Below are 25,849 nucleotides of genomic sequence, written 5' to 3'. Positions count from 1 at the left end.
GTCTTGTCAGAGCCGAGGTGACCCGCTTCGTCATGGCCCATGCGGAGTATGGCTGGCCGCATGGCGATGGGGATGCAGATGCGACGACGACCCAAGGAGTCTTGATGGAAGAGCAGTTCGTCTTGGTAGATGAACGACTTGCAGCCTGGTTGTCCTACCAGGGGGGGTGATTTTGTGAATAGAAATGGGGGGTGAAATCACGATGTGCAACGGGATGTGGGGTGGGGGTCATTTATACCGGAAACCTTTTTTTGAAAAGGATTCTTATTCTCAAAACTATTTTTAGTTTAAAATATATGTTCTCGGCAAGACGCAATATAGAATGGAGCTTTCTAAAACCTTTTAGGACGGCCCCAGCCCTCTGATGATGGAGGGTACAGCCTCCATAAATTAGGGGGTGAGGGTACTTGTTTTTGTGACTGAATGCAGCGGTGACGCGCGATCTGATGGATAGGGGTGGAAATCTGGAGACCCGTGGGGGGTGATGGGGTTATGAAGGCAATGATTCGATGATGCCCTCATTTACATATGAGTCTACATAAATCATCTCATCTCTCTGTCCAAATCCAAATCTTTTGAACTTCAGCGAAGGGCATCAAGCATCCCCCAGATACCGAAAAAATGTTCTTTCAGAACATTCATAAAATAGTTTTTAGAAACAGTTCGCAAAGCGCTGTGATTTCAAGTGCGGGAGATATAGAAGCTGTAAAGAGACCAGACCAGGCTCGACCACCCCTTGTATTGTCTGCCTTTTCCACCACCCCCACATCAACAAGTTCCCCTCAGGATTGATATTAGATCAATATGGTAGGCAGCTCTAGATAATAGGTATTTCGTAACTAAAGCACGGCGGGCCCGGAGGTCCGGTACAATCGGAGATGCTGGGTTCCAGAGTCGGAATCGAACGGTTACAAAACGTTAGAACTGTTTGAAAGCCGTTGTCCCAGAAATAGATCGACATGGTGGAGGGAAGGTTGGGCAAGGAAGCAGGGAGGGAGAGACGGAGGGAGAGACAGGTTACAGACACACGGATGAATGCCTTAGCAAAAAGATGACGGGAAAGCGAAACGGTGACAGCACTAGGTCATTGTGGAGGAAGGAGATCGGCAAGAGTGAAGGTTGTACGGCAGAGGAGGAAGTCAGGGCATGAAGGTGAACTTGGGATGAAGTGCAGGAGAATCGAAATCAAACTATGTGGAAGTATCTTTGCTGAGATAAAAGAAGAGATGAATATTACAAATATGAGCTGCAGCAGAGAGGAAGAAGTGCAGCAGGAGTGTCCTGCTTTGAAACTAGACATTGGTCGTAGATGCGTCAGCCAGAGACTCCGACGGTGCATGCCGTCTGATGATTCTTCTTGCACTGCAGATGTTCAGCAATCTCCAACGCTTCCAATCTCTCTCTATGATGCCCATTGCCCCGGGCGGTTACTTTGCGGAGAACTCGGGCCCAGCAGAGGAGGGGTGAGAGAGGGTAACTTTTTTATGTGTGCTGCTTACACGGACCTGCGCAGCGACCGGTTTGACAACATGGTGGTTGGAACCAACGATAGCTCCATCCAAAACTTGACAGTGGGAGCTGTAAGTTTGTGTGCTTGCGACTTGACTATGCGTTTACATTGGAGGGCAGGGGCTGAAGGGATCAAAGAGCAGCGCTCATCTGTGAATGTGCGTAAGGGAGGATGGTTGAGCGCAGTCTGCTCTCTTGTGTTCTAGTCAGGTTGAAATTATGAAATCAAGTAATTCCCAAAACGTTCACAGTCAGTTCCTGACAAGTATTCGACTTGAACATGTATCGCATTCTTTTCCCGTATTTCATAACTCCAGAAACTGAAGACAATGTCACGATTTCTGAGTATCAAGAAACACATTCACATTTCTAATCTCAGAGACGATCCAATCCTGCTCAGCCTGCAAGTCGCGAGGAGATACAGCAAACGAACGAGATCAAGTCGTGTCAGACAGAAAAAAAACCGAGGGACATGGTTCTCACGAGTTCCAGGTTCTGACCGAACGTGATAACCTCCGCACCCGCCACCATCCTTATGCACCTGTTCGACGACAGACTCCTCACCTCCCAGCAGCTCGCATCATTAAGAGGCCCCGCTGACCTGACCGGGTTCTCGTTGATGTACCCACTGACGAAGAGATCGACTTCGGTCAAATCCGACGTCTTCCCTGTTGTCAATCGCCCTCAATCCCCCCTGTCAAATCTCCCCTGCCTTCTCACCGCTCCTCACTTTGTACTCAGTCCCTCCGACTATCTCCTCCCGCAGCGAGAACTCGTCTCGGTCCATGTTCAACCTGGTCACCTTGAGAGCCCCCTCATCCTGCCTCGACCATCCACCTGACCCCCACCAACGCTGACTTGAACGTGTCCTGCCGGCCCCAGTCACTCTCCTTCTCTCATTCACTAGCTGCTGCACCCTTGCGAGTCTCGCCCCCACGATCCAGAAGGGGATGGAGAAGGCGGTGAAGAGGAGGGGAGCTCCTCCGGTGATGGCGCTCACAGTCCACATGCCGATGCCTTCACGCAGCTCTAAAAATTTCCTTCCCTCCCTCCTGCCACCTCCCCCCCTCCTCCCTCCCCTCCTCCTGACGTACCGAAATTCCAAGCGACTGTGAAGCCTCCGGTCGACAGGGTGGACGAGCTCATCCCATCCTGAGTGCGAGTCACTGCCATGGTTGCTCGAGGAGGGTCTGACCGCAGGGACCATCAGCTGCAGGGAGTCGAGGCCCCTGATCAGCTCGACCTGGAGGATCGAAGAGCGTTAGAGGAGCCGAGAGGAGAATGCTCCTTGGCTGACTTTGGTGTTCGCTGGCTTTCTTGCGGTCTGGGGGGGGGGGGGGGACAGCTGTCAGCTTTTCCTCAGCTCGCACATCAATTGCCTGCACGGTCGGAAGTGAAGTCACTAGGGCTTCCTGTGAACACACGCGCTCGTCATCGTTGCTACTCTGCACTTCGACCCTCTCACTGTCTTGGCACTCGCCGCTTGCTTGAGAGACACCAGGGCACTCTGAGGGCTCCGGAAGACTGGGCTGTTGAATGCTGTAGGAGAAGCGATAAGGAAGAAGAGGGGAAGAGAGGATGGGTCAAAAGTGTGGATGAGGGAGGAGGGGGCAGAGCAAAGAGGAGGACGGGAGGGAAGGGACAGAAAAAGACCGAGCATTTCATCCACGACTTTGGCCAGCCTTGAGCTCATCACCACCTGCAGTTGATGAGCCCCGACACTCCTGGCGCCTCTACAACCTCCCCACGAAACCTTATTGACATCATTCCCAGCCCAGACTTCTCCTGCACCAGAAACTCCACGGGGTCCCTTGGGTGCAACGGTGAGCTGCAGACAGGACGGGCGGAGTCAAGACCTTCCAGAGAGCATGCGCAGCATCACAGCTCCAACGGAGAAGACGTCATCATCTGAAGAACAGTCATGCTCAACCTTGCTCCCCATGGGCTTTCCTGCTGACGGTGGTCGGAGGAGGGAGTTAGGAGGAAGGTAACCCTCAGCCAGCGCTCTCGTGCGGGATTTGTCGTCGGGAACGAACCCAGAGAGCCAGATCCCTCGTCCTCCTTCATGGGAGTGAGAAAGCCCTCCAATGCCTGCCTCCTGCCTCTCCCTCTCCAGTCCCCCCGTCCCTCTCTTTCAGAACGATCTGTCCTCATCCTCCCATCCTCCTCCTCCTCCCATCCTCCTCCTCCTCCTGGTGTCAACCTTCTCTCCTTGACTCGGCGGAGATCAAGATGTTGTCAGGAGTGATGGCAGAATGATACACGGGCGGCCTCTTCTCGTACAGCTCCTCCATGATCTGTGAAGCAGCGCGGGTGAGATCGAGGCCCCTCGTCTCCCTCCCGTCAAACCTCAAGGACTGCAACCCCGATCTCCATGATCTCTTCCTCCGTTGGTCGAAGCCCCTACCGGAAACTCGGAACCATGAAAGGCAGACCGGGTGGGGGGGGATAGGAGGGAGGACAGGGAGGGGAGACACAGAAGGGAGGATAGGGAGAAAGGGATGAGGGAAAGGAGGGGAGGAAAGAGGAAAGAGAGGAGAGAGAAACCGCATCGAGCAGATCTTGTAGAGTGACATCGGAAGGAGACTATCAAACTGATCAATCAGCAAGAAGGAACGGGGGGCTGGAACCTCAAAGATCATGTAGTACGCCTTGTCAGATTCTGTGTCTGCTTCGAAGGACTGCAGCAGCTGTAAAACGATCTCAGCATCGCCCTTGCTCGCACTCTTGGAGACGAAGGACCTTCGGAACCCCGTCGACGCGAACATTCTGCGCGTCTTCGTCAAGGGCACCGGAAGGGCAACAGGAGGAGGTTGACTCCAGCTCACCTTGAGCAGCCGAGCCCGCTGTTGGAATTTATCTAGGAACTGTGGAGCAAATGAGAAGGAAGGATGCTGTACTGGTGCGGAGTGAACCTGCCAGTTCCCTCCCATCTGCCTCAAGGACAGACAGTGAATGCTCACTGCTGCTCCCGAGCTCTCTTCTTTCCCCGCGAACCTCCACGCAGGACCCTCCACCCCTTGGACGCCTGTAATGATCCATGCCGAAGAGCCTTGACGGACCACATCTCCGATCTGGTGGACGTTGCCCTTACAGCAGCATCAGGAGCAGCCGTAAGGTCGGAGCTCCCGCACCTTATCCTTCTCTTTCGCCTCCGCGTACTCCTTGGCAGCTTTTTCCATTCGGTACCATTGCTCGAACTCGCTGTCGAAACTCTTCGCCATCTCGAGTCCACACATCCTGGAAGGTCGCCGGAGGGTTCGGCGAAGGGGACAGTCGAGAGGAAGGTTTCTGAGTAGGGCAGAGGTCAAGATGAAGTAGGGGGGAGGCATCGGACTCACTGCCTTGTCCCTACGTGGCTGGGCCACAAACTTGGGGTCGTGAAGCTCAGACACTGATGGAGGAAGACAGCGTGAAGGGAGACCAGCCTCAGCTTCCACCTCATGCTCATCTGTCAGGTGAGGTGAGTTTGCCTAACTTTCTTCACACCCTACGCGACAAACGAAACGAGAACATGTAGAGTTGTAGTGTTCGTAGGGAATTCCTCTTACCACAAGAGGGAGAGAGAGGAGACAGCGCTCAGAGAGACGGAGAGAGAAGGGAAGGAGAGAAGAAACAAGAGAGAAGAGAGGAAGAGAGAAGGAAGGGAGTAGTCTGCTCATACTCGGTTTGGGGGGTGAGAGGGGGGCATCCGAAACATGAAAGGCGCCATTGAATAAGAAACTCGCCTGGAAAGATACCATCACCCTTTCAAGTTACCACTTTAAACTGACACCGCACAAGAAACAGTAGCTACCTATGCTCCTCCTGCTCCTGCTCTTGCTCCTGCTCCTGCCCCTGCCCCTGCCCCTGCTCCTGCCCCTGCCCCTGCCCCTGCCCCTGCCCCTGCCCCTGCCCCTGCCCCTGCCAGTGAGTTACTGTCAGTGAGCTACTTCTGCGAACAAAGTTCATGCAGAACAGAGGCAATCGGAGGCATCCTTCGTTCTCGTGCCAGCGGGGAACAGGGAGGGGAGAACAGGACAGGCGGGTAGAACTTGGAACGGGAGGGGGATGGAAGGGGGGGGGAAGGGATCAGTGAGAGGATGAAAGAGAAGCGGCAAGCAAGGGTGGGGAGGAGAGGATATGAGACTGCTGCAGGAAACAAGGAAGGCGGGAGGGGCGGGAGGGGCGGTGGACGCCAAGTCGGGCGACCATGTCAAGTACCTCAGACATGGACGAGATGGTTGAGAACCGCAAGAAGATTGAGAAAGTTTTACAGCAGAGGTGACGGTTCTGTGCTCATGAAACAAGATTCACTCCATGCTAGGTTGTCTGAGCTGTTGAAGATTCTGACCGACAGGGAGATCCGCAATCTGTCCAACAAGGGGAAGATACACAGGTGATGGGGGGAGGAGGAGAGGTGTTATACAATATCACAATCTCCGTGCAAACAGGTTTGACAAGGATCAAGTCATATCAGCGCATGGGGAGTTGGGAGACAGCTTGAAGTGTGTGGTGTCTGGTTCCCTCGAAGCCTCTTCTATCTACGGCCAAGGAGCGAACGAGATCTCCCAGCGCGTGAGTAATTCAACTCCAGCTGGACGAGAGGTGACGAGGGTAACAGGAGCTGACGCTGGGGAGGGGGAACACGTTCGGGGAGGAGGCGATCTTAGACATGCCGTATCCTGACAGTCCTGGCAATGTAGGGGAGTGAGAGATGTACAGGTGTGTCATGACCGTGAAGGCCCTGGGACCCTGTGAAGTTTGCTACATACATGTTCAACACTTCCGATCTGTGATAGGAAAGAACGCGGACGTGAATGCAGTGCTCAGGAGCTCTCTGACTTGGCAGGAGAAGCACAAATCTCCTCTTCAGATCCTCGCCCAGGTTTTGAATTGCTGACGATGCAGCTGATCTGAAAGTCTTCCAGCGCAAGTGTAAGCTGTTAGAAATTATGTCCGACGATGCGATCAAAACTTTGTCCAAGGAGGTTGAGAAGATGTATATTGAGTCAGACACGGTAGGCGTGGCAGTGGTTGGCAAGAGTGAGTGTTGGTCGTCAGTTGCTCTGCTCGCAAGGCGACGACGGCGACAGCATGTTCATCATCATCAAGGGATGTGCTCGGGCTACCTGTACCCGATCCATCGCGTTCCAAGATCCAACGACCAAAGAAAATTTGACGAAGACAATCGAGCTGGAGACGCAGGTAGGGTGACGTTCATTGAGCCTCCATCTCGGCTCGACCTGACCTGAGCTGGTGTTGTTCAGGTCTACAAGGAAGGTGACGCCTTCGAAGACGCATGCGTTGCTTTGGGCCAGCAGCGAATAGCAACAGTCCTCGCGCTGGTGATAGACACACTGCCCGTGATGACGAGGGTAAAGCTGGAATCAGTCAGGATCTTGTGTAGGGGTTTTGAAGAGAGAATCGATGTCTAGAGCTCTCATCAGCAACGAGCTCGTGAGGTCACAAGAGCACTGCTCCCCTTCTCACTCGTCGTGCAGATCAACTCCATGAAGCAATTCTACGAGGGCAGCTCCTCAGAAACCTTCATCGCGGAAGCGTTGATGCTCAGGAGCCCATCGGCGTGAGTAAGTGAAGGTCGGATCCAAGGGCGGTGACAGTCTGCCTCAAGCTTGTTCCCGATGCTCGATCATCGAGAGCTGCGGATGCTCGCGCTGGGGTCGCAGATCCAAGTCTATCCTGAGAATGCGATTCTCATCCAGCAGGGGAAGACCAAGTAGGATGAGCCCTCTGAGCGTGAGGCTGCTGACTCTCCCGAGCAGTCACAACATCTTCCTCATGCTGGAGGGAAGCGCTGCGATCCATGTGAGCTCCCCCTCCGAGGGCTACCAGGAAGTCGCACGAGTGAGGGATGGGCAATCCGTGAGACCCGCCCCTTGTCTGCTGGGGTTGATGACGTGTTGCAGCTGGGCGAGGTCAGCCTCATCTTGGGCTCTCGAGCAACCTCGACGGTCACGTGCACCCAACAAAGTTTCGTGGTTGAGATCCCCTACGAACGAATCGAAGGCGTCATCCTTGCTCGGCCAGACATAGTCGACCAGATGTTCCAGCTGAGAGTCAGCTGTCAAGAGAAGTGAGCCCGGCCGTGCTGACGTGTCGTGCTGATGAAGAGTCTTCAGAGGGTTCCTGTTAGAGATGATCGGCCTCTCCGACAGCTCCCTCAACGACCTCAACATCACCAACTTCCAGGCCGTGGGCGTCATGGCGTCGACCTACCTCGAGCCCCCCTTCCTTACGGAGTGGGAGGGCCTCACGGTACTAGGATGGAGCAAGGGTACCTGGTCTTTACTGGTCGCCGCAGGTGCAGATCGTTGAAATCTCTCCTCCGATCTTCGATGGCTCCGACTCGAAGAGGGGCAGGTGAGGTATCGCTATGAAGATGCCGCCTGACTGAGAAGACCTCAGATATCAGAGGACGAGCGACGTGCTGGATCAAAATGACTTTAGAACCATCTACAGGTGCCTTGATACCGAGACCAACACCTTCTTGGCATGGAACGAGGTCGAGCGATCGCAACACCTTTCAAGTCGTTCCGACAAGTTTCAACTCGGCAGGTTCCCCTGGCGAATCTTTCTTGCGAGCTCAAGATGCGCCTGCTGGAAGAAGTTCGCACCTGCCAACGCCTCACGCAAGAGCAGGAACCTCGTGCCATCTGACGTCACCTCCTGACCTTCATTTGCAGCCTGCAGTCTTTCAGTACGGCTTGGCGATCGACAGGCTAGGACGAGTCGCTCTTCGCTCCACTTGGACACAAGCTCTTGTACACGACTCGCTGCCCTGACAGCACCTGAACTGACGTCATGCAGCCGAACAAGGCGACAGGAAAGGAAGCGAGAGGGTCGAAGGACATACTGGAGCAGGTGCAAGGCTCTTCCTGCCTCCCCCTGCTTACTGAGGAGCAGATGGAGTCGAGTGTTGGGCTGTCTCAGACGGAGCTTGAGTCCATCACCGGCATCAGCGCCTGGAAGGCCCTCATGTCTCTTGTCTCCGCACGTGGACCAACTTGACACCTGCTGGTAGGCCCTGGGAGAGCGAGAAGCCTGTGGACTGGGAGGATGCGATCCCAGAGGAGTACATGTCAGCGGAGATGGTAGAGGCGCCATGAGTCGCCGCAGGGACCTGACTGTGTGTAGCTCGAAGAGAAGAGGAGGCGGGAGAGGACGGTCTACTTCTCTCCAACGCTCATCAAGTGATGCTGGGACGTGCTTGTGCTTGTGAGGTGACCGGGTAGATGAAGGTGCTTCAGCCAGTGGGAGGACTCCAGCAAGAACGTGATGATTTTCATCACTGAGCTCCTCGCTCCGAGCGGTGGAACTTCCTCGGCCCGACGAGGCTTCACGTGCTCTTTCACTTGCGCCATCATGCTTGCTCACAGCACTACATGCAGGTGCCTCCAGCTCGGAAACTGCACAGGACCAGGAGGAAGAAAAGATGCAGGACAGTGAAGGAGGAGGAGGAGGAGGAGAGGAGGAAGAGTGTACATGTGCTGCGGGCTTGATCTGTTTTATTCATTCGCGTTCTGAAAAGATTTGTCTGAGAACACAAAGGTGCATTGCCGCGGTAAGCATACAGTGAGAGTTCCTCCGTTGCAAGACAGGCTGCCCTCGTTGCAGGTGGAAGGGATTTCCGTACCGTCATCGTACTTCCCGCCATACTTGCTCGACTGTGAGCAGAACACCTCTTGGAAGACGCCATACTCCGCCCAAGCTCCGTAGTTGCCGAACGATTTCAGTCCCGCGTTGACAAGAACGTAGTACCTGTCCTTACCATCGCACCGCTCGAAGCCAATCACTCCGTTGGGCCTGTCCTCATGCAGCATCCTCGTCCCTCCGTACCTCAGGGCCCCGCTGCCTGCTCTCAGCTTGTGGATGTCGCGCAGCGCACTCATCATCTGCATCCCGATGGTATCCTTGGCCAGGTCCCAGCTGATCCTCCTCTCTGGCGTGCAGTCCCACCATCCTGGTTGCGCCCACTCTGTGCCCATGAAGCACATCGGCAGTCCCATCGAGGACACCATGGTCGAGTACCACATACGAGCGGCCGCGAGCGCCTTGCCGTCTGGTCTCCCGCAGAAACCGTACTGGTCGACAGCGTAACGATGCTGTCCTCCGATCTCCTTGTAGTCTTCGTAGTGACCGCCGCCATGGCGGCACCCACACTGATCGTGTGAGCCGAGGAAGTACTTGACCGTCTGGGTTGTCGAGCTGAACCCGTAGTGCATGCCAAAGGCGGTCCTGAGCTTCGGGATGTCCCACCCGCTTGCCCAGTCTCCTCCGCCATGGTGGCCTCTGCCCAGGGCTCGGTGCTGCTGGATGATGTCGAAGTAGCTGGAATGGATCCAGAGGGAGTCGAAGCCGCACTCGTAGATGGCCCTGGGGTTCTCCGGCGTCACCTCGGCGATGAGGATCTTGCCGGGGAAGAGCTCGTGGCAGCGATGCGTCAGCTTCTGCGCCACATCCGTCGGGATGTCCAGGGCTGAGTCGAACCGCAAGCCGTCGCAGTTGCACTCGTCGAGCCACACGAGGCAGCCGCCCGTGAGCAGGTCGATCACCTCCGACTTCCACCATGCGTAGCCCCGCCCCCACTGAGTGTCGGGCGCCCCTTCATGGTAGATGCCCCCGTTGTTGTCCTGGCTCCATCCGTCGAAATCCCAGAGGATGTTCCCCTCTACTGCAGGATGATGCAGCACGACGTCGACGATCACAGCGATTCCTCTCTCGTGCGCCTGGTCCACGAAATGGCGGAACTGGTCGGCACTGCCGTACTTGGGATGCGTCGCCAGCAGCTGTCGGGGGTTGTAGCCCCACCCTCCATCGTGTGTCGAGTCGAACTCTGTGATGGGCATGACTTCGATGGCGGTGAAGCCGAGGTCCGCAAGGTGGTCGAGCTTGGCTTCAGCTGCCTCGAACGTTCCTTCCTCAGTGAAGGAACCGACGTGCATCTCATAGATGATTAGCTGGTCCCACGTTGGCGCCTTCCAATCACATCGCCACTTGTACTTTGAGCTGTCTTCCACGCACACACACCAGAACGAGTCGCTGGCCTCGACGCCTCTCGCGTAGGGGTCGCGGCGATAAACCTGTCGCCCGTCGCTGGTTGTGAGGACGATGCGGTAAGAATCCCCCGGGGAGATGTCGAGCTGGTCCTTCTCGAAAGAATCTCCTTGCCTGGTCAGCTGATGTGTGGCGACTTCTTCGCCCTGCTTGACCTCCAGCGCAACAGAAGCTGCATGAGGAGCCCATAGCTTGAAGTTCGCTTTACCTGATTGCCACCGCAATCCGAAGGGCATCGGGCTCGGGTTGACTGACATACAAGCGATATGCACACTGAAGAGGATCGTCATCGATGCAAGCCGTCGCCATGTCATCTCGTGATGTTGAGAGTAGGCAGGATCCGGAGGACGAGGGACTCTGCTCGATCAGAGCTGCTTCTGCTTCGCTGCAAGGAAGAGGGTTGGAACGGGGGGAAATGCCTCAGTGGGCGTAGCTGTCATATAAAGGGGCTAGCTTGTTGCTCCGGTGCCTGCAGGGTTTACCACCCTACCCCCAACACTGTCACAGTACAAAAATAGGAGGACTGTGGTAGCAGGACCCGTCTCTGATGCAAAAATGGTTTTATCCCAGTCGTTTTATTAGTCGGCGTACTAGTGTCCGTTACTTTGAGTAAAGAAGTGGCGGGATCATGCCTTGGGCCGGGCCCGACCAGGCGGCGAACAGTCAGGCCCTGAGGCCCGCGTGAAGCCGGGCCATTGCGAGACTGAGACTGAGAGGGCCCGGGGCTGCCGAACACGCTGAGGCTACGAGGGCGGGAGAACTTCCGCATGCTAAAAAGAAATCTCCTCTATTGCGAGGAGGACCACCCGAAGGGTCGCCGCGTCTGGGAATTGAACCCAGGTCTCCCGCGTGACAGGCGGGGATACTGACCACTATACTAACACGGCAGTCAGAAGCTCCTGATGTGGAGCTCGCCTTGGGGAGCAGGGGTGTCTCAAAGTTGATATAACAGGAGAATATGAGAGGTGAAGAGAGGTGAAGTGAGGTGAAGAGAGGTGAAGAGAGGTGAAGAGAGTGAGGTGAGAGTAGAGCAGAGTAGGTTGAAAGCAGAGTAGTGGAGTAGACTAGAGTAGGGAGAGGATATGAGAGGAGAGGATTTGTCGAACTGTTCGTTAAATGATCAATGGTGGCTAGAGCTCATGATGGAAGTGATGTACTCCACGAACTCTGACTTCTCTATCGTCCCGCTCTGCCAAGGACGTGAGGCCTTGAATCAGCGGGAGCTGGCAGCGTGAACACGGACCTGATCATTGTCGATCTCGTGCATGAGAGTACGGATGTCTTCCACGTCCCAGTTCTTGCCCTTCAACAAGCGTCACGCCCTCCCACCTCTCGCTCCTCATCGCAGGCGAGCTCGCACCAGGGTGGTGAAAGCCTCCAGCATTTCGTCCGGACAGATGCTGGTGGTGTCGGTCAGGGCCGCAGCAGGGCAGGAGCAGCAGACTTCACCTCCCGTCCCCGTCCTTGTCGAAGAGCTTCCACATGCGCTCTGCGATCGAGCTGGCAACTTGTGATCAGCCAGCAGGCTTGTCAAGGGAGGAGCTACCGCGGGTCCAGACTCTTCTTCGTCTCTCGGTTATGAAGGATCACCTGCGTGCCACGGTGAGGGGCGGCAGCTGCCTACGGACCAGCCTCACGATGCAGAACTCCTCGAAGTCGACGTCTCCTGGGAGGCAAGCGAAGTCAGGCGGGCCCATCGCTCGTGGAAGCAGCACAGACCGCTCCCGTCCGCGTCCATGAGATTGAACAGTCGATCCACCTGAAGAGCGAGGTCAGGACGCGCTGGAATTCACGGCAGCCACTGACCTCGTCCTCGGACTTGGACTGTCCCATGCACTGCAGGAGCTGCCCGGGTTGAGAGTGAGCAGGTAGAGGCCAGAGAAGCCTCGCTTCCAACTTTCCTCCCCTCCCTTCCACCCATCCCCTCCAAGCACCCCTCCCTCGATATCTACCTGCCCCAACTCTTCCCTTTCGATCGCCCCGCTGTTGTCCTTCATGTAAAAGTGAGGTCAGGGAGGTTTTCACACGGTGATGAACCTGGTCAAAGGACGAGAACAGCTCGCGAAGATCGTCGACCATGTGTCTGGCAACTCACAATGACAGGTTGTTCCACAGATCGGACGCTTCACCTTGTCTTCCTGTTATTGATTAGCTTCTCGAAGCTGTGGACACCAATGTCAAACTTCCTGCTCCTCCTCCGCTGCTTCCTACCTGGACTTCACTTCATTGGCTTTGAACAGCGTGTGAGCTGCCGATCCCTCCGCAGCTCCGGACGTCGCGCTAGTCAAACGCTGAGCAACGGATGGGCCGCATGCACTGAAGCGCTGCAAACCTCTCGGTTGCGAAGGCTTCTGCCTTGTCAATGAAGAACTTGATGACGACGATAAGTGAAAGAAAACTTGCTCTCAGAACAGCTCACCTGCAGCGACGACAGCATCTGCATCACTTTTCTCTGCTTCTGGAACTTCTGATGTTTGATCACTTCAACCTGTCCCGTGAAGGTCAAGGCAGACTAAACCAGAGGTGATGGGTTAACACCAGAATTTTCTCTGACTTCATGTGTTCGATGTTGGTCACCAGGTTGAGGGTCTGAATGGTCAACTAACGAACGATGAGGCTGACAATAGAGCAAGGCGAGAGAAGCACCGGCATCGTCAACAGCGTGAGAACTGGAGAGACAAGAGCAAGTCCTGCAAAGTTTGAGTGACTCTCTCCCTTCAAAGGATAAGGTTGACCGAGGACAAGCAACTTCCTTTCGGCGGGCAGGGCAGCTTGCAGCTCAACGAAGACCACGGCCAGGTTGATGACTGCAAAACCGAGAACAAATCACGATGAGAGAGATTGGTTCACTGATCCACCCGATCCGAACAAGAGCAACTTGCAAGCATGCACCATCACGCTCGGCCCATGGGACCCGAACCAGAACAATTGCTGAAGTTGGAGAAACTTCAGCTGTAAAAAAAGCACAGAAGGTGTAAGGGGATGCCTGATGTCTGTTCAGCCTTTGAGAAGAAAACATGGCAGAGATGGCTGGAGAAGAACCAGTCAACCAGGTCCCATGAAAACCCAACCAGATCCGCACGATTGTTTGGCTTTGAGATATGAAGGGAAGATCGTCGTTGGTATTTGGGCTCGCCAAGGAACTGGATCTGCAAGGGAAGCAGATGACAAATCTCACATGAAGAAAGCGCGAGAAACTCACGTGCAGTTGGTTTTGTTTTTTCTTGTTTTCTCCTGCCTGCTCCGGAGGATCTTCGTGTATCTACACAGTGTCGCGCAATTGGGGATGGGCGGGAGGAGGATATGAACCTCATTGTTGTCCAGCAGCGGTGAGGTGGCAGAACTTTCTTCCTGTTCAAAGTCTGTCTATCTCTCAGCTGAGCTCCTGCACACACTGCAAGAATAACCTGCAGAAGATTGGCTGAAAGGATCCTGCGATTGGAAGTCAATCATGTTGAACAAACAACAAGGAGAAATTTCTTTGAGCTTGACAAGCCAGTCAAGAAGGAAAAGCGGAGCAAAGAGAGGGGATGTGCACAACTCGGTGATTGACTGACCAGCATAGGTGGTAGCATCTCGTATCGGATGTTGATCTGGGAATACAGTCAGATCCATGCCAGACAATATTGCATTCTACAAGCTTCTTCTGGAGCGCAATTGCTGATACCAAGACAAGAAACTGGAACACGCATCAAATCTCTTTTGTTGTGTGAACAAGAGTTCTACTCACTTCTACTGCGATGAAAGTGAAGATGATTGCGAGGGGCTCGAGATAGTAAGCAAAGAATACCTGTGAAATGATTAGATCATTCATCAAGTTCTTTCCCATCTTGATTAATCACCACTCCGAAAAGAATCCACAAGACGAGCCAATCCACAGGTTTAATTTCGATGATCTTCGCGTATGTGTGCGCTAGAGTCAGCTTCGTTTCACCAGTCATTTCATTTTGAACAGCTGCATCCTCTGTCAAACCTTGAGATACATCCCAAAGTCAAACTCGAGGGGGATAATCTGCCACAAACAAGTTGATGAATCTCTGGTACTTCTCTCTTCGCAGCCTTTACGGTTTCGACGCACTCTTGATGGTCTTGGATAAATCTGTGACGTAGGCGATAAAATTCTGATCGAGCCTGCAAATTCTCACAATGCTGCTGCGGTAGAAAGAAATCGCAGACCATCCTGTCTGGCTTGATCCATTCTCCATATAGAGTTCCGCTATGCTTCCATTCGTTCCTAGTAGTATCTACGTCCTCTGAATACAAACTTTTAGACCATTTGAAGCCTTACCAACATTAAAGCTCATAAGGTCAAACAAGCTTCCAGAGTAACCCGCGCTCTGCAGAAAGTTCCTGCAGGCCATGAGGTTGCTTCGCACGATGAAAACAACTGTACTTCTTCTTCGTCTCGAGGGTGTCCTTGCCTGATCTGCCATCCAGAAAAGATCAACAACCCTTCAACAAATCAACTTAAATCATCACTCTGGTTGCTTCTGCGTGTACGATTTGCTCTTCGTCAACTCATATTCCCAGTCTGCCCATTGCTTCGACTTCAGCAAGGTGACTCTGAAGATCAAGTCAGGGAAGAGAAGGACTTTCATATCTCATAACCTCAAGAGTATGAGGACGGTGAAGATGAAGACTACAGAAACTGCAAACAGCTGTCGAGCCAGCCCACCAGGGAAGCAAGTGATTAAAACACACAAATATATCCTAAACCAACGCACCAGGAAATGTAACCCTTCGAAAATTTCTTGCAGCTCGCCCGGCTGCGCAGAAAGTCAGGATAGAGCTGGTTGCTACAGGAAGAGATACTTCTCCAAGAAACTTCTCTGACAATCTTTGCATGATCTGCCGTTCACAATTACTCGTGCAGACACGTCTCAATCCAAGCAGGTTCCAACCGAACAGGCCCCTTCACATGATTTCTGAAAGTTGTCTGTGCGACAAGTCACCCGAGAGTTTACCCATGACATGAGAGCACACAAGTAAGCGTGAAGGCTATAGCTCCAATGAAGCCAAGAGTCGCTAACTCCGAGAAGAAGGCGTCCATGATGGGCTGGAAGGTCAAAGTGTGAAACACCGACATCATGGCACATCGGAAGACCTCGAAAGCCTCTGGAGTATTCGATTCAATGACTTCTTTACATGTGTCGAACAGAATGGAGAGGATCTGCCGAGACTCTCCATTCAGCTGACAAGAAGAACAAAAGCAGCAATCACCAATATGACACTGATCAGGAGGAACGGCCAAATATTGAACTCTGCAAGAGTACGCTGAGTGATCGGTCCAGGGATGAAGGAGCGACGTCCTTACCTTCAGCTCCCTCTTGCAGGAGGACGCTGTTACTAGCATCATGAATGCCGAAAAACGTCCATGATTGTGAGCTGAAGAGATCCATGTCTACCTTATGGACAAGGTTTGGGGGTCCCTTTCAGACTGGCAGCTGGGCATCAAGTGAGACTTGAGTATTATGTTCTATCCCACTGCCCCATGTGACCTCACCCTCTCCACCTCGCTTCACCTTTTGTTAGGAACTATATTCCGTCTCATACCACTCTTCGCACCGATACCTTTTTGCTCTGGATATAGTAGTATTCTCATCTTCTCGTCTTCTGCTGCTGTGCTGTGCTGTGCTGTGCTGTGCTGTGCTCTGCTGTTTGTGTCTCCCTCTGTTTCCGTCTCTTTCTCTTCGTCTTTCTCTGCCTCCGTCTCCGTCTCCGTCTCCCCCTCATCTCTCGCTGCTCCCCCTCCTCTCTCGCTGTTCCCCCTCCTCTCTCGCTACTCCCCCTCCCCCATCCCTGCTTGCCCTGTTTCGCGGGATTTCCTCGCAAAGAGAACCCACCCTGCCTGGAACCAAATGACTAGTTTGAACCTCCCCTTTTTAGTACCCCTCCTTTGCCCTGTCAGCACTACTCAAAATGAACACCCCTACCCATGCACAAAGTACCCTACCACCACTGGTTCACATCACTTCAGGACTCAAGAGGTTTTTTTCCGAGAGTCCCGACTCTCTGCCTTCGGGTGTCATCGATAAGATTGAGTGACCTCAATTGTTCTGCCCTCAAGATTTTATATCTTATTTCTTGAGGCGGACTCTGTCAAACTTTGAAGCGAGCGGATGTTTCCGAGTCACAGCTAAAACGGTTTGATCTTTTAGTACCATTCTGTAGGATTTCGCCCAGGAAAAACCAAGGAAAAGTGGCTTTTTGTCAGTTCTCGATCTCCCAGTACCGGTTATGACTAATGACCCGGTGGTTTCCCCTGAATAAGGGGGTGGTGGTACCTGGATTGTTTGAGAGGGGTCGTTGAATTAGTTTTTAATACAGCGTGTTTTTGTTCAAATATCTGATAGCTATTCTTGTATGAGTCAGTTAGACATTTGTATTATCTTCGTTTTATTTATTTTTATATATATAAACACATACATGATGTTTACATATTGTTACCAGGAACTTCCAATCCCGTACAGAATGTCACAACATACCGGTACTGCTTACCCCAAAATCTAAGTGGGGTGGGTGGAAATCGTCCCACCGCAGCCAAAGAGGATTCATGATTGGAATGGCATCATCCTACAACAGAGCATGAGATTGTGATGATTGAGCAGAGTCTCTCGAGATCCCAAGCAATCTCTTTCTACAAGCAACACTGCATGGCAAGCAAGGATGCGAATTTCACCGTCAATGGGGCTTTGGCATGTTACATGCCGGGAGCAACACAACACAAGGAGTTGTCGTCATGTGTTATCTAGGATAAATAGTATCCTCCTCACTGAGTCATGTTTGGAAAGTTTTGAATAGCCTTGAAGATTTTCCTACAGATGAGCCGCCCAGTCATATTTACCTTCCCAACCCCTATGAAGCACATTCTCAGGTTTACACAGGATTTCTGTCAGAACCTGCAACAGTTAACATGGACACATGCAAACGTATGAAGAAGCATGGACACATGTAAATGTATGAAGAGGATGTTGCTTCTTCGAAGTTGGTATGAAAAGACTCGTGACAATGAAGAAAGTTTAGGCCAGGAAAAATTTGAGGAAATTTCCCAAATGCGTTAAGCTTTCCTCATAGCTGCATTGTACCATCAATCAGATGTAGGTAGCCTCATTTTAAATGTTCTAGGCAGGTGCTAAGCGGATGTTCCTCTATAAAATTTATGGTCTACGATACTGATTCATGCAACACTTGTGTCTTTCTGATCGAAATAATCAGATTGTCAGAGTGTGTTTCCATATGTTAGATAACCTCCTCCACTCAATATGGTAGATTGAATTCGAGCTTTTAATGATAGTTTACTAAACCAAAGTTGAGTGTCCTCTCAAATAAAGCTTGGTTTAACATCTCTGCATCTGAGCAGCAAGTGTGCTGCTTTTCGCTGCAAGTCAGATGTCAAGCTTTGCATCAACAATAATTTTCTGCGACAGAGCAAGTATTCAATTGAATCCAGGAATATATATGTCAAAATCAAGCCTGCATGCTTTTCTTGCTGGAATTCTATCTGAAAGTCTCTTGAGAAGCTAGTCATCTCTGCAGAGTATCTCTGAACTCTCCAGCGCGCAGTGTTGTATCAAGGGAAGTGAAACAAGGAGATTATCTGTTTGAATGCTCTCACAAGAATCGTTGGGCTGCATGGCTTCCAGATATCTGCGATACCTTATGTTGTCGGCTTTGGAGGAAAACTCTCATTGAAAAACTCAAAGCACATATGTAAGCTTCCGAATCACACATCCGTCGCAAGCCTTCCAGCACACATGCATGTTGGGCTTCTGATTCACCTGTGTCATTGTCTCTCTCAACTGCTTCTCATCCAATGGTCCACATCAGCAGATGGTTTGCATCTATGCCAAGCATCAAGCAAGGGGTAAAGGACAAGGAGGCAGCAAAATAAAATATTTTTCATTTTGTACTGTTATCGACATATAAAAATTATTCTAGTGAATATTTCAAATCAATTTCGTAGGGTCTCAAATTACCTGGTACAAATAACTGAAATCCCTAAACCACCCCTCGATTCCCAGGGACTACCCTACAAGATACCGTATATGCCTACCTGCCCAAAATCCTACAGAATGTACCGAGAAGTCACTCAGGGCCTCAGCCTCTTGCTCGGCCTCGGATCGGACCGTGACGTGCCGGACACAATCCGATCCGATGATACTAGCCTGAGCGGCAAGGCTCCTGCAAGACCCGAGCACACGGTGCGGCACTGCCGCTGTGCGGCACTGTCGGAGGGCCCGGGGAGCCCGGGCGACCCGGGGCCCTTCAAATCACTGAGTGGCCGCGGGGGCCTGGGGCGCCGGGCACTGCGCCTGCCCAGTCGCGCGCCGGGTGGGGCGGCCCACTGGTTCAGCCGGGCCGGGCGGCCGGCGGGCCCGGGGAGCCCGGGCCGCCCGGGCGACCGGGCCCTCACCGTGTGGCGGCGGCCCGGGGCGCCCGCTTTCCGAAGTTCGCCGAGTCGCCCGGCGGGACTTCTGGCGTGACTGGACGGTTTCCCACCTGCAATAATATTTCGAGTCTCAGTACATGAAATTGAAATGTTTTATTTCAACATTCAAATTTTCATGAGCAATTCTGAGGACATTTCCTACCTGGAATAATAATTATTTATGACAACGTGGTTGCCGCCTGCAAATAAAACATGTGGGAGTGCGAAGTTTGCAAGGCAAGCATTGGATAGCTCCTATACCTCCCTCCTCCCTCCTCTACTTCCTCCTTCCTCCTTCCTCCTTCCTCCTTCCTCCTTCCTCCTTCCTCCTGCCTGCTCCCTCCTTCCACCTTCCCTCTGTGCCCTTCTGCCTCTTCCATTCTCCCTCCTCTCCTCTCCTGTCCCGGGTGAGTGTTACCCTCCTCTCTCACCCACTTCTCTCCTCTGCCCTCAATCTTAGGCGCCTTTCATTCAGCTAACTCCACTTGTCTCAGATCGACATCGAACCCTGCACAAAGGACTCGGCAAGATGTGTATGATGTCTTTCAAAACATCACGTGGTCACAGACTGACATTGCTTTTGACCATGGTGCTGTATCACGGTATTGAGGTCGTGTTCATGACGATTAGGCAGTGAGTACTGGGTACAATCAGATCGCGCGTTTCTAAATTTTTTCTTTATCTGCTTCCTCCACTGATTATGGGGACGCATTCCTTGTGATGTCTTAATCTGTTTCAAGTGGGTAAGTGTGTTGCAACCATGTAGCACTTTACATATGATTTGCTGACATGCTCTCATAAACTTCAATCTGTACAACACTTCGACAGATTGTAAGTAGCATAATGATGTTTTGGAGGATGATTTGTATTTTGCTAACAATTCTCGAATGCAGGGAGTAAGTGACTTGAAGTTGCTTTCAGCCTGTGTCTGAACATTATCTCTACAATTTTTCCTTATTGGCTGTGGTGTCGCGATAGAACGTAAGAATGACAACACACTCCCCTAAGATTTGATTGTTACTGAATCGATCTTGATCGTTTGTTCCGACACGTGGGATTGCATATCGGCGTGTATCCTTGCTCACAGAAAGTGAGTGTCATGATACATGCATGCGCAATCACTCACGAACGTTTAAACCTCCTGCATCTTCTCGTTGGCATCTGTTGATTCTTGCAGTGCTGCGTAAGCATCTTCTCACGACATTCGATAGCTTTGCTGATCTGTTTGTATGGTAAACTCAGAATGTGAGGAACCAAGACATACGGCACTCGTTCGCTGTGCTTCAAGACTGACAGGCTCTTTCAGTGTGCGAAGATAGCGGGATGGAGCCATTATGTCAAGGTGCGCAAGGGGAGGATGGCAAGACCTCTTGACGATGCAGTTGGCAGTACGGATGTTGCCAATGCAAGAAGAAAGCCGAGCAGAGAGAAAAAGAGGAGAAAAGCAAGAAATCAACAGATGACTCGAAGCCGAAAGAAAAAGAAGGACAAGAGAAGATTCAAGGTAAGGAAGTGCCGGGAAAAGCGTTAGCAGGGCAGCAAGAAGGGTTCTTGGCTCGCCTTGAGCGCTACCTCAAGCAACAATCGTCGCGGTCCGAATATGCTTCAAAGGTTGGAGTTCTCGCAAAAGAGAATGCAAAGTGGAAGGCAGAGCTCGAGAACGCAGGCGGAGTGAAATGTTTCTGTACGGACAACAGTCACAAGATTCAGTACAGCGACATCAACGGGTCTGGGATGGTCTTGTTGGTCGATACCAAGTCGATCAAGTTGGGTGACTACGTGAAGATCAAAGCTGGCATCGACAGCCCCAGCAGCGGATGGGGAGAAGTGCATTCGTGGAGCATCGGGGTGGTCTCGAAGCTGAAAGATGGGATCGTGTTCGTTGACTTCCCGGAGCAGTCGTCTTGGAAAGGAGTCACAGGTGACCTGGAGGTTGTCACTGCACAGGAATTGGCTGCTTTCAAACGTCCTCCTCAAGATGCTCAGTTTGCAGACGCCAAGTTTGTCAAGTTCACATCTCAAGGCATTTCCTTCCAGGGCGAGAAGGTGGCTGATGAGCATCACACGAGAGTAGGACACGTGAGGGCGAGACAGACGCTCGATCGCCTTCATCCTTATTTTGAGATCACGCTTGTCACTCGGCAACCAGCCAACACCTACGGCAACATCGTCATCGGCGTCTCAGACGCTTCGCATGTCGCTGGTAAGGTTGTTGGTGACACCGGTAGGAGCGTAGGGATGAGCGAGCTAGGATTCCTTCGCGTCCTCAACGGGCAGACAGACCTGGGATTGTTCAAGTGGCTGTCGGCAGGAGAGAGAATGGGATGTGGGATTCATTTCAGTGACGACGGGTCGAAGACAGTCTTCTTCACGGTCAACGGCACAGAGGCTGCGAGAGTTCCTTGGGTGGAGGATCATGATGCAAGTTGCGACCTCTACCCCGTGGTCTGCTGTTGGTCTGAAAGTGTGATCAAGATCAATCTGCGTCCTTCTCCTCCTCCTTTCACCCCTTCCTGTGTGCTGATCTCCAAGACTGTTGAGGTGCTGGACAAAGTGACCAACAAGTGGGTGAGGGGTCAGGTTGTCGGACCAACAGGTCCCTCAGGCACTCCCGTTCTCATTGAAGGTGGGGATCGGAAAGTCAAGCTCGCTCAGCTAGTTAAGAAAGCGAAGCAGTCCAGGGAGACGAGGGTTGAGTTTGCCAGTTTCATGCTGGGGATTCGAAGCTTGAGAGAGGAAGACAAGATCGTCGTCAAGCAAACCTCCTACACAGAAGTCTTTAGAAGCACTGTCACAATCGATCATGCTTGCATAATCACCGGAGAGGCCCCTGATACCAAATGTTCCATTTACTGCAATGAGGCGAACGCGATCAGAGTAGCTGCAGAAGGAGTAGAGCTGAGCTGTCTCAACTTGTCTATGACCTGTGAGCTCATCGACCAGTCAGAACATGATCGCATCGGCGCCATTTTGTTGTCTTCCGGCTCTTTGAAGATGACTGGCGTGAGCTTAACTTGCACCAGGGGAACTGCAGTCAGCGTCCGAAGGAACAACAAGGTGGAGCACTTGGAGATACTTGACTGCAAGATTGGACCTTGCAAGCGACATGGTCTCGTCTTGAACAACATGCAGAAGAAGTTTATGATCAAGAACACGACGATCGAGTCCTGCGATGTTGCTGCCATCGAATGCACCGGAGTCGATGGGTCGGTTGATGGATGCTCAATTCTCAAGTGCGGATGTGGTTTGATTCTGAATCAAAGCAACACCGAGATCAAACATTCATCTATCAAGTTGTGCAATGTGAACGCTGTTCACGTCAACGGTCAAGGCAGCAAGGTGAGCATTGACAGATGTAACATTGAGAATAGTTTCCGTCCGATCCTTGCAGAAGGAGAGCGAGTCCGCGTGATTGTTGCGTCTAGCCAAGTCAAAGATTGCCAAAGACGCCAAGAAGGGCGAGGTGGAGCTACAATCGAGATGTCGAGCGAGCAAAACGAAAGCGTCTGTCAGGCTGTTCCACTGCAAGCTAAGCCTGAGACGAGCGGCAAGAAAGACAACTTCAAACGCTTCTGCAAGCTCTTGCTGGGGTCAGGACGAGACCTCCTCGCGCAAGTTGTTCAGGCCTGCTACACCAGCACAAGCAAGACCAGCTGGAGCGAGGGAGCCGGCATGGAGATGGCGAAGCGGATGGATGATTATTCTCAGCGTAAGCTCGGGAAGACGATGATGAACAAGCTGAGAAGTGGAGCCATCGACAGCTGGGATATGACCCTCTTGTCCTCGCTGCTCATTTTCAATCCTGGCTACATCAAGGAGAAGGAGGGTGTTGCAGCCGTTGAGGGTTTACGCAAGGAGCGAAACGAGCTGGCGCATTCCTCCATCCTTCACCTGCAGGAGCTCGAAGATGAAGACTACAAGCAGCGATGGACCTGCGTCAAGTCGTCGCTAGAGACTCTTGCAGGTCTGTTCGTCAAGCACCACAAGCAAACCTTGACTCAACAGATTCAACGCATCGCTGACGAGAAGCTCTCTGACTCCACGGTCGACGAGCTGCTGTCTTCCTTGGAGGCGGTCCAAACTCAAGTGAGAGAGGTGGCGGATCAGATTCAAGATGTCAAGATCAAGGCCGACAAAGCAGTCACCAAGTCGCAGGTCGCTAATATCGTGCAAGAGTGCCTGAGCGGTCGAGCAGCGATCAGAAATCTTCGTAACCTGCCGCAACGTATCACGTTGAGCAACAATGAATCGTACATGGTCCTGTCGACTGCAGGATCCGGCGGGATGGGAACAGTCTACGTGGCGAGCAAGGAGGGATCAGATGACAAGTATGCTCTCAAGATCTGCAACAACTCCAACGAAAGTCGCAAGGACCGTGAAGCCGTCATCCTGGAGAAGCTTGTGTCTGTCAAGCATCCCAACATCGTTCGCTTCTTGGGCAGCAGCTATCTCGACAAGCGGCTCATCATCCTGATGGAGCTGGTGCAAGGCGTGTCGCTTGACCTCTGGCTGCAGCACAAGGGGATCGTCTCCCTCCAAGACGCCAAGACGATCATGTTGCAGTTTGCTGACGGCATGTCCGCCGTCCACAGCCACAAGATCGCGCACAGAGACCTGAAGCCCAGCAACCTGATGATCGATGATGTCACCGGCAACATCGTCATCGTCGACTTCGGGCTCTCCAAGGAGCTCAACGCCAACATGACCGTCACCTCCGCCAAGAGCGTCATCGGCACCGCCATGTACATGAGTCCCGAGCAGCTTGAGGGCATCACGAGCGCCGTCGACCTGCGGAGCGACGTGTGGGCCATGGGTATCATCTGCTACGAGATCGTCGCCGGCAACACTCCCTTCCAACCTCCTTCGCTGGGTGAGGACGGCCAGAGGTCGCGCTCCTTCTCCAAGCAGCGCCTGACCAAGGCAGACGAGTCGAGGATCTTCACCGCGATCCTCAGCAAGCCTGTCCCCGAGCTGCCAGCAGATGCTGCCCCTGCTCCCTTCCAGCTGGTGGTGCGAAAGGCGCTAGAGAAGAAGCAAGAGGACCGTCAGGCTGATGCCAAGGAGTTTCACGATGAGCTTGCGGCAGCGTTTGCTGAGATAGCGAGGCAGAGGAGCGAGACGAACAGACGTCCAGCTACGGGCAGCGTCGAGCAGCTGACGGTCCAGGAGGTCAGCGCCATCTTCCGCAAGTGCTCCTTCATGGAGGCTGCACTTGCGATCGAGAGCAACGGGGTGGACGGCAAGACCTTCCTGTCGCTTGACGACGATGATCTCAGGTGCAGCATCGAGGACGGAGGTCTGGGACTGAAGCCCTCCAAGTGAAGAGGGTTAAGAAGGAGCTTGAAGCTCTCTTTCCCTCAGCTGCACAGTCGTGACAGTGACTCATCATCCGAGTCTCTGTAGGGTTGAACTTGAAACAAATCAACGAGACTTCGTCTCAAGTTGCAACTTTTAGCGTCATTTATTGCACTACAGGCTACTGCATCCATGGCCATATCATGATGGCTGCCCACAGTGAAGTACAGCCCGGCCGTCACGCTCCAGCTCCTCATTCCTCATCCCAGCTTTGTGGGTTGCAACTGCCCGAGGTGCCTTGGAACTGCTGAGCCGTCTATATCAATCCTGCCAGACACATCTCTCGAACCCTTTTTCTGAACCCTGAGCTCCTTATCACATAGTACATCGCCATCTGGGAATGCGCTTCCTCGTCGACTTCATCGCTTGCCCCACCGTTGTGGTTAAGGTAGCCAATGCTTTGTGGTCTGAACAACTCATCAAAAAACTCCAAATACTCTTCTGGGGTATTCCCCTCTCCGCAAAAGGATGCAGTAGATTGTATGAACATGTCTAGATAAGGCATGAATTCCTGTTGAGCCTTTTTGATGTGGAGCAGCATAGCCCGCTCATCCTCGATCTCTTCAATATTGGTGGGGTTGCAATCTGACGGCAGCTGTAGCTCCGCCTTCACCTCCTTCCATAGATCCTCAAAATTACGACTTGGCTTCGGAACCGGATCCAACTGGTGGAGACCCTGAGCAACCTCATTCAAGAACCTTTCAACGTCGGGCTCTCCCTCCCACTCGCTCCCCTTTGGATAGAAGCAGTTCGCTCTGCTCGCCTGATATTGCAGGTTTTCGAGCGCTGGTCCGGATAACTCTATCTCGACCTTTCGATTCTTCTTTCTGTTTCTGCGTTTCTTCTTCTTGCCTGCAGGCTCAGGCTGACGTTCACCTTTCTCACATACAGTCTCTCCTGCAAACTCCTTCCAAATCTCCCCTGCTGTCTCCTCCACAGCCTCTTCCCCTCTGTCGAGGAGAGAGAAGCTGGGGGGGGGCAAGGGGGGGCTAGAAGGGAGGAGGAGGAGAGAGTAAAGTGAGGAGGTGGCGTCTTGCGAAGGTACAGCAGCCATCTTCGGATCCCTGGGTCAGTACCCCTGCATGCCATCCCCACACGGAGTCAGGGAAAGGACCGGGTGGGACGAGGCATCTTGGTACAAACATTCAAATCGAGCAGATTTGAGTAAGATTTGAATCTTCTCCGACTGAGGCGGGCCTGTCAGGAGGGCCCGGCCTTCAAGTAGTTTTAACCCGATTGCCTTAAAAGTAGTCGGTCGGATCTTTTCCAGACCTCTTAATTTTAGTTACTTCAGTACCAGAGCACTGCACGTGACAGGAGCGGTTTAAATTGGTTTTAGTTATGGTACAAGTTGCACAGTACCACCAACAGAGTTTACAATAGACTTGTGAGGTACAAAAGCTCAAGTGACATAGAAAGTAAAATATATTTAAAATATATGGTAATCAAGAAGAATATTCTGTGATTCTCACTACAGATTTTCTCCGAAATCTAAAATAT

At 52.5% G+C, this 25,849-nt stretch overlaps 6 protein-coding genes and 1 non-coding gene across 7 annotated transcripts; 2 read left to right on the top strand and 5 right to left on the bottom strand.

Annotated features, from left to right (window-relative positions):
• Positions 1–1,734: 1,734 nt before the first annotated feature.
• GUITHDRAFT_105959 (hypothetical protein) lies at positions 1,735–4,748 on the bottom strand (the record flags this gene model as incomplete). The annotated part of the gene is made up of 22 exons (XM_005835274.1): positions 1,735–1,829; positions 2,010–2,050; positions 2,111–2,177; positions 2,230–2,303; positions 2,347–2,378; positions 2,426–2,526; positions 2,604–2,661; positions 2,705–2,752; positions 2,880–2,921; positions 2,975–3,048; positions 3,163–3,208; positions 3,250–3,319; positions 3,366–3,417; positions 3,502–3,570; positions 3,713–3,806; positions 3,859–3,912; positions 4,057–4,095; positions 4,140–4,199; positions 4,252–4,278; positions 4,338–4,376; positions 4,425–4,598; positions 4,644–4,748. The coding sequence occupies 22 exons, from the start codon at positions 4,746–4,748 to the stop codon at positions 1,735–1,737; spliced, it is 1,461 nt and encodes a 486-aa protein (XP_005835331.1).
• A 953-nt stretch (positions 4,749–5,701) lies between these two features.
• GUITHDRAFT_105958 (hypothetical protein) lies at positions 5,702–8,706 on the top strand (the record flags this gene model as incomplete). The annotated part of the gene is made up of 19 exons (XM_005835273.1): positions 5,702–5,772; positions 5,816–5,887; positions 5,943–6,066; positions 6,113–6,168; positions 6,214–6,376; positions 6,420–6,509; positions 6,553–6,696; positions 6,759–6,836; positions 6,883–6,948; positions 6,993–7,075; positions 7,124–7,228; positions 7,275–7,374; positions 7,419–7,585; positions 7,632–7,767; positions 7,814–7,872; positions 7,918–8,014; positions 8,320–8,489; positions 8,534–8,603; positions 8,647–8,706. 19 exons carry the CDS (start codon positions 5,702–5,704, stop codon positions 8,704–8,706), a joined length of 1,911 nt encoding a protein of 636 aa, XP_005835330.1.
• Positions 8,707–9,017: 311 nt separating this feature from the next.
• Positions 9,018–10,880, bottom strand: GUITHDRAFT_136858 (hypothetical protein; the record flags this gene model as incomplete). Its single annotated transcript, XM_005835272.1, has 1 exon — positions 9,018–10,880. The coding sequence occupies one exon, from the start codon at positions 10,878–10,880 to the stop codon at positions 9,018–9,020; it is 1,863 nt and encodes a 620-aa protein (XP_005835329.1).
• A 501-nt stretch (positions 10,881–11,381) lies between these two features.
• Positions 11,382–11,453, bottom strand: GUITHDRAFT_t42. Its single transcript has one exon. It is a non-coding gene; the product is annotated as a tRNA-Asp (tRNA).
• Positions 11,454–11,665: 212 nt separating this feature from the next.
• On the bottom strand, positions 11,666–13,130 carry GUITHDRAFT_151865 (hypothetical protein). The gene is made up of 15 exons (XM_005835271.1): positions 13,105–13,130; positions 12,986–13,054; positions 12,899–12,936; positions 12,778–12,846; positions 12,696–12,728; positions 12,604–12,649; positions 12,519–12,557; positions 12,373–12,411; positions 12,286–12,325; positions 12,204–12,232; positions 12,113–12,156; positions 12,016–12,066; positions 11,927–11,966; positions 11,810–11,869; positions 11,666–11,755 (listed from the first exon to the last, which is right to left on the bottom strand). The coding sequence occupies exons 1-15, from the start codon at positions 13,123–13,125 to the stop codon at positions 11,687–11,689; spliced, it is 687 nt and encodes a 228-aa protein (XP_005835328.1). The 5' UTR covers positions 13,126–13,130; the 3' UTR covers positions 11,666–11,686.
• Positions 13,131–23,239: 10,109 nt separating this feature from the next.
• Positions 23,240–24,040, top strand: GUITHDRAFT_46856 (hypothetical protein; the record flags this gene model as incomplete). Its single annotated transcript, XM_005835270.1, has 2 exons — positions 23,240–23,864; positions 23,919–24,040. Coding segments are annotated over 2 exons (747 nt in total), but the record flags the coding sequence as incomplete, so codon positions are not given.
• A 565-nt stretch (positions 24,041–24,605) lies between these two features.
• Positions 24,606–25,403, bottom strand: GUITHDRAFT_136855 (hypothetical protein; the record flags this gene model as incomplete). Its single annotated transcript, XM_005835269.1, has 1 exon — positions 24,606–25,403. The coding sequence occupies one exon, from the start codon at positions 25,401–25,403 to the stop codon at positions 24,606–24,608; it is 798 nt and encodes a 265-aa protein (XP_005835326.1).
• Between the last annotated feature and the right edge of the window lie 446 nt (positions 25,404–25,849).

Source organism: Guillardia theta (genome assembly GCF_000315625.1).
Source record: "Guillardia theta CCMP2712 unplaced genomic scaffold GUITHscaffold_22, whole genome shotgun sequence".
Taxonomy (NCBI): Eukaryota; class Cryptophyceae; order Pyrenomonadales; family Geminigeraceae; genus Guillardia; species Guillardia theta.
The sequence above is the reverse complement of the archived record's forward strand: the minus strand, read 5'-3'. Positions and strand labels throughout refer to the sequence as shown.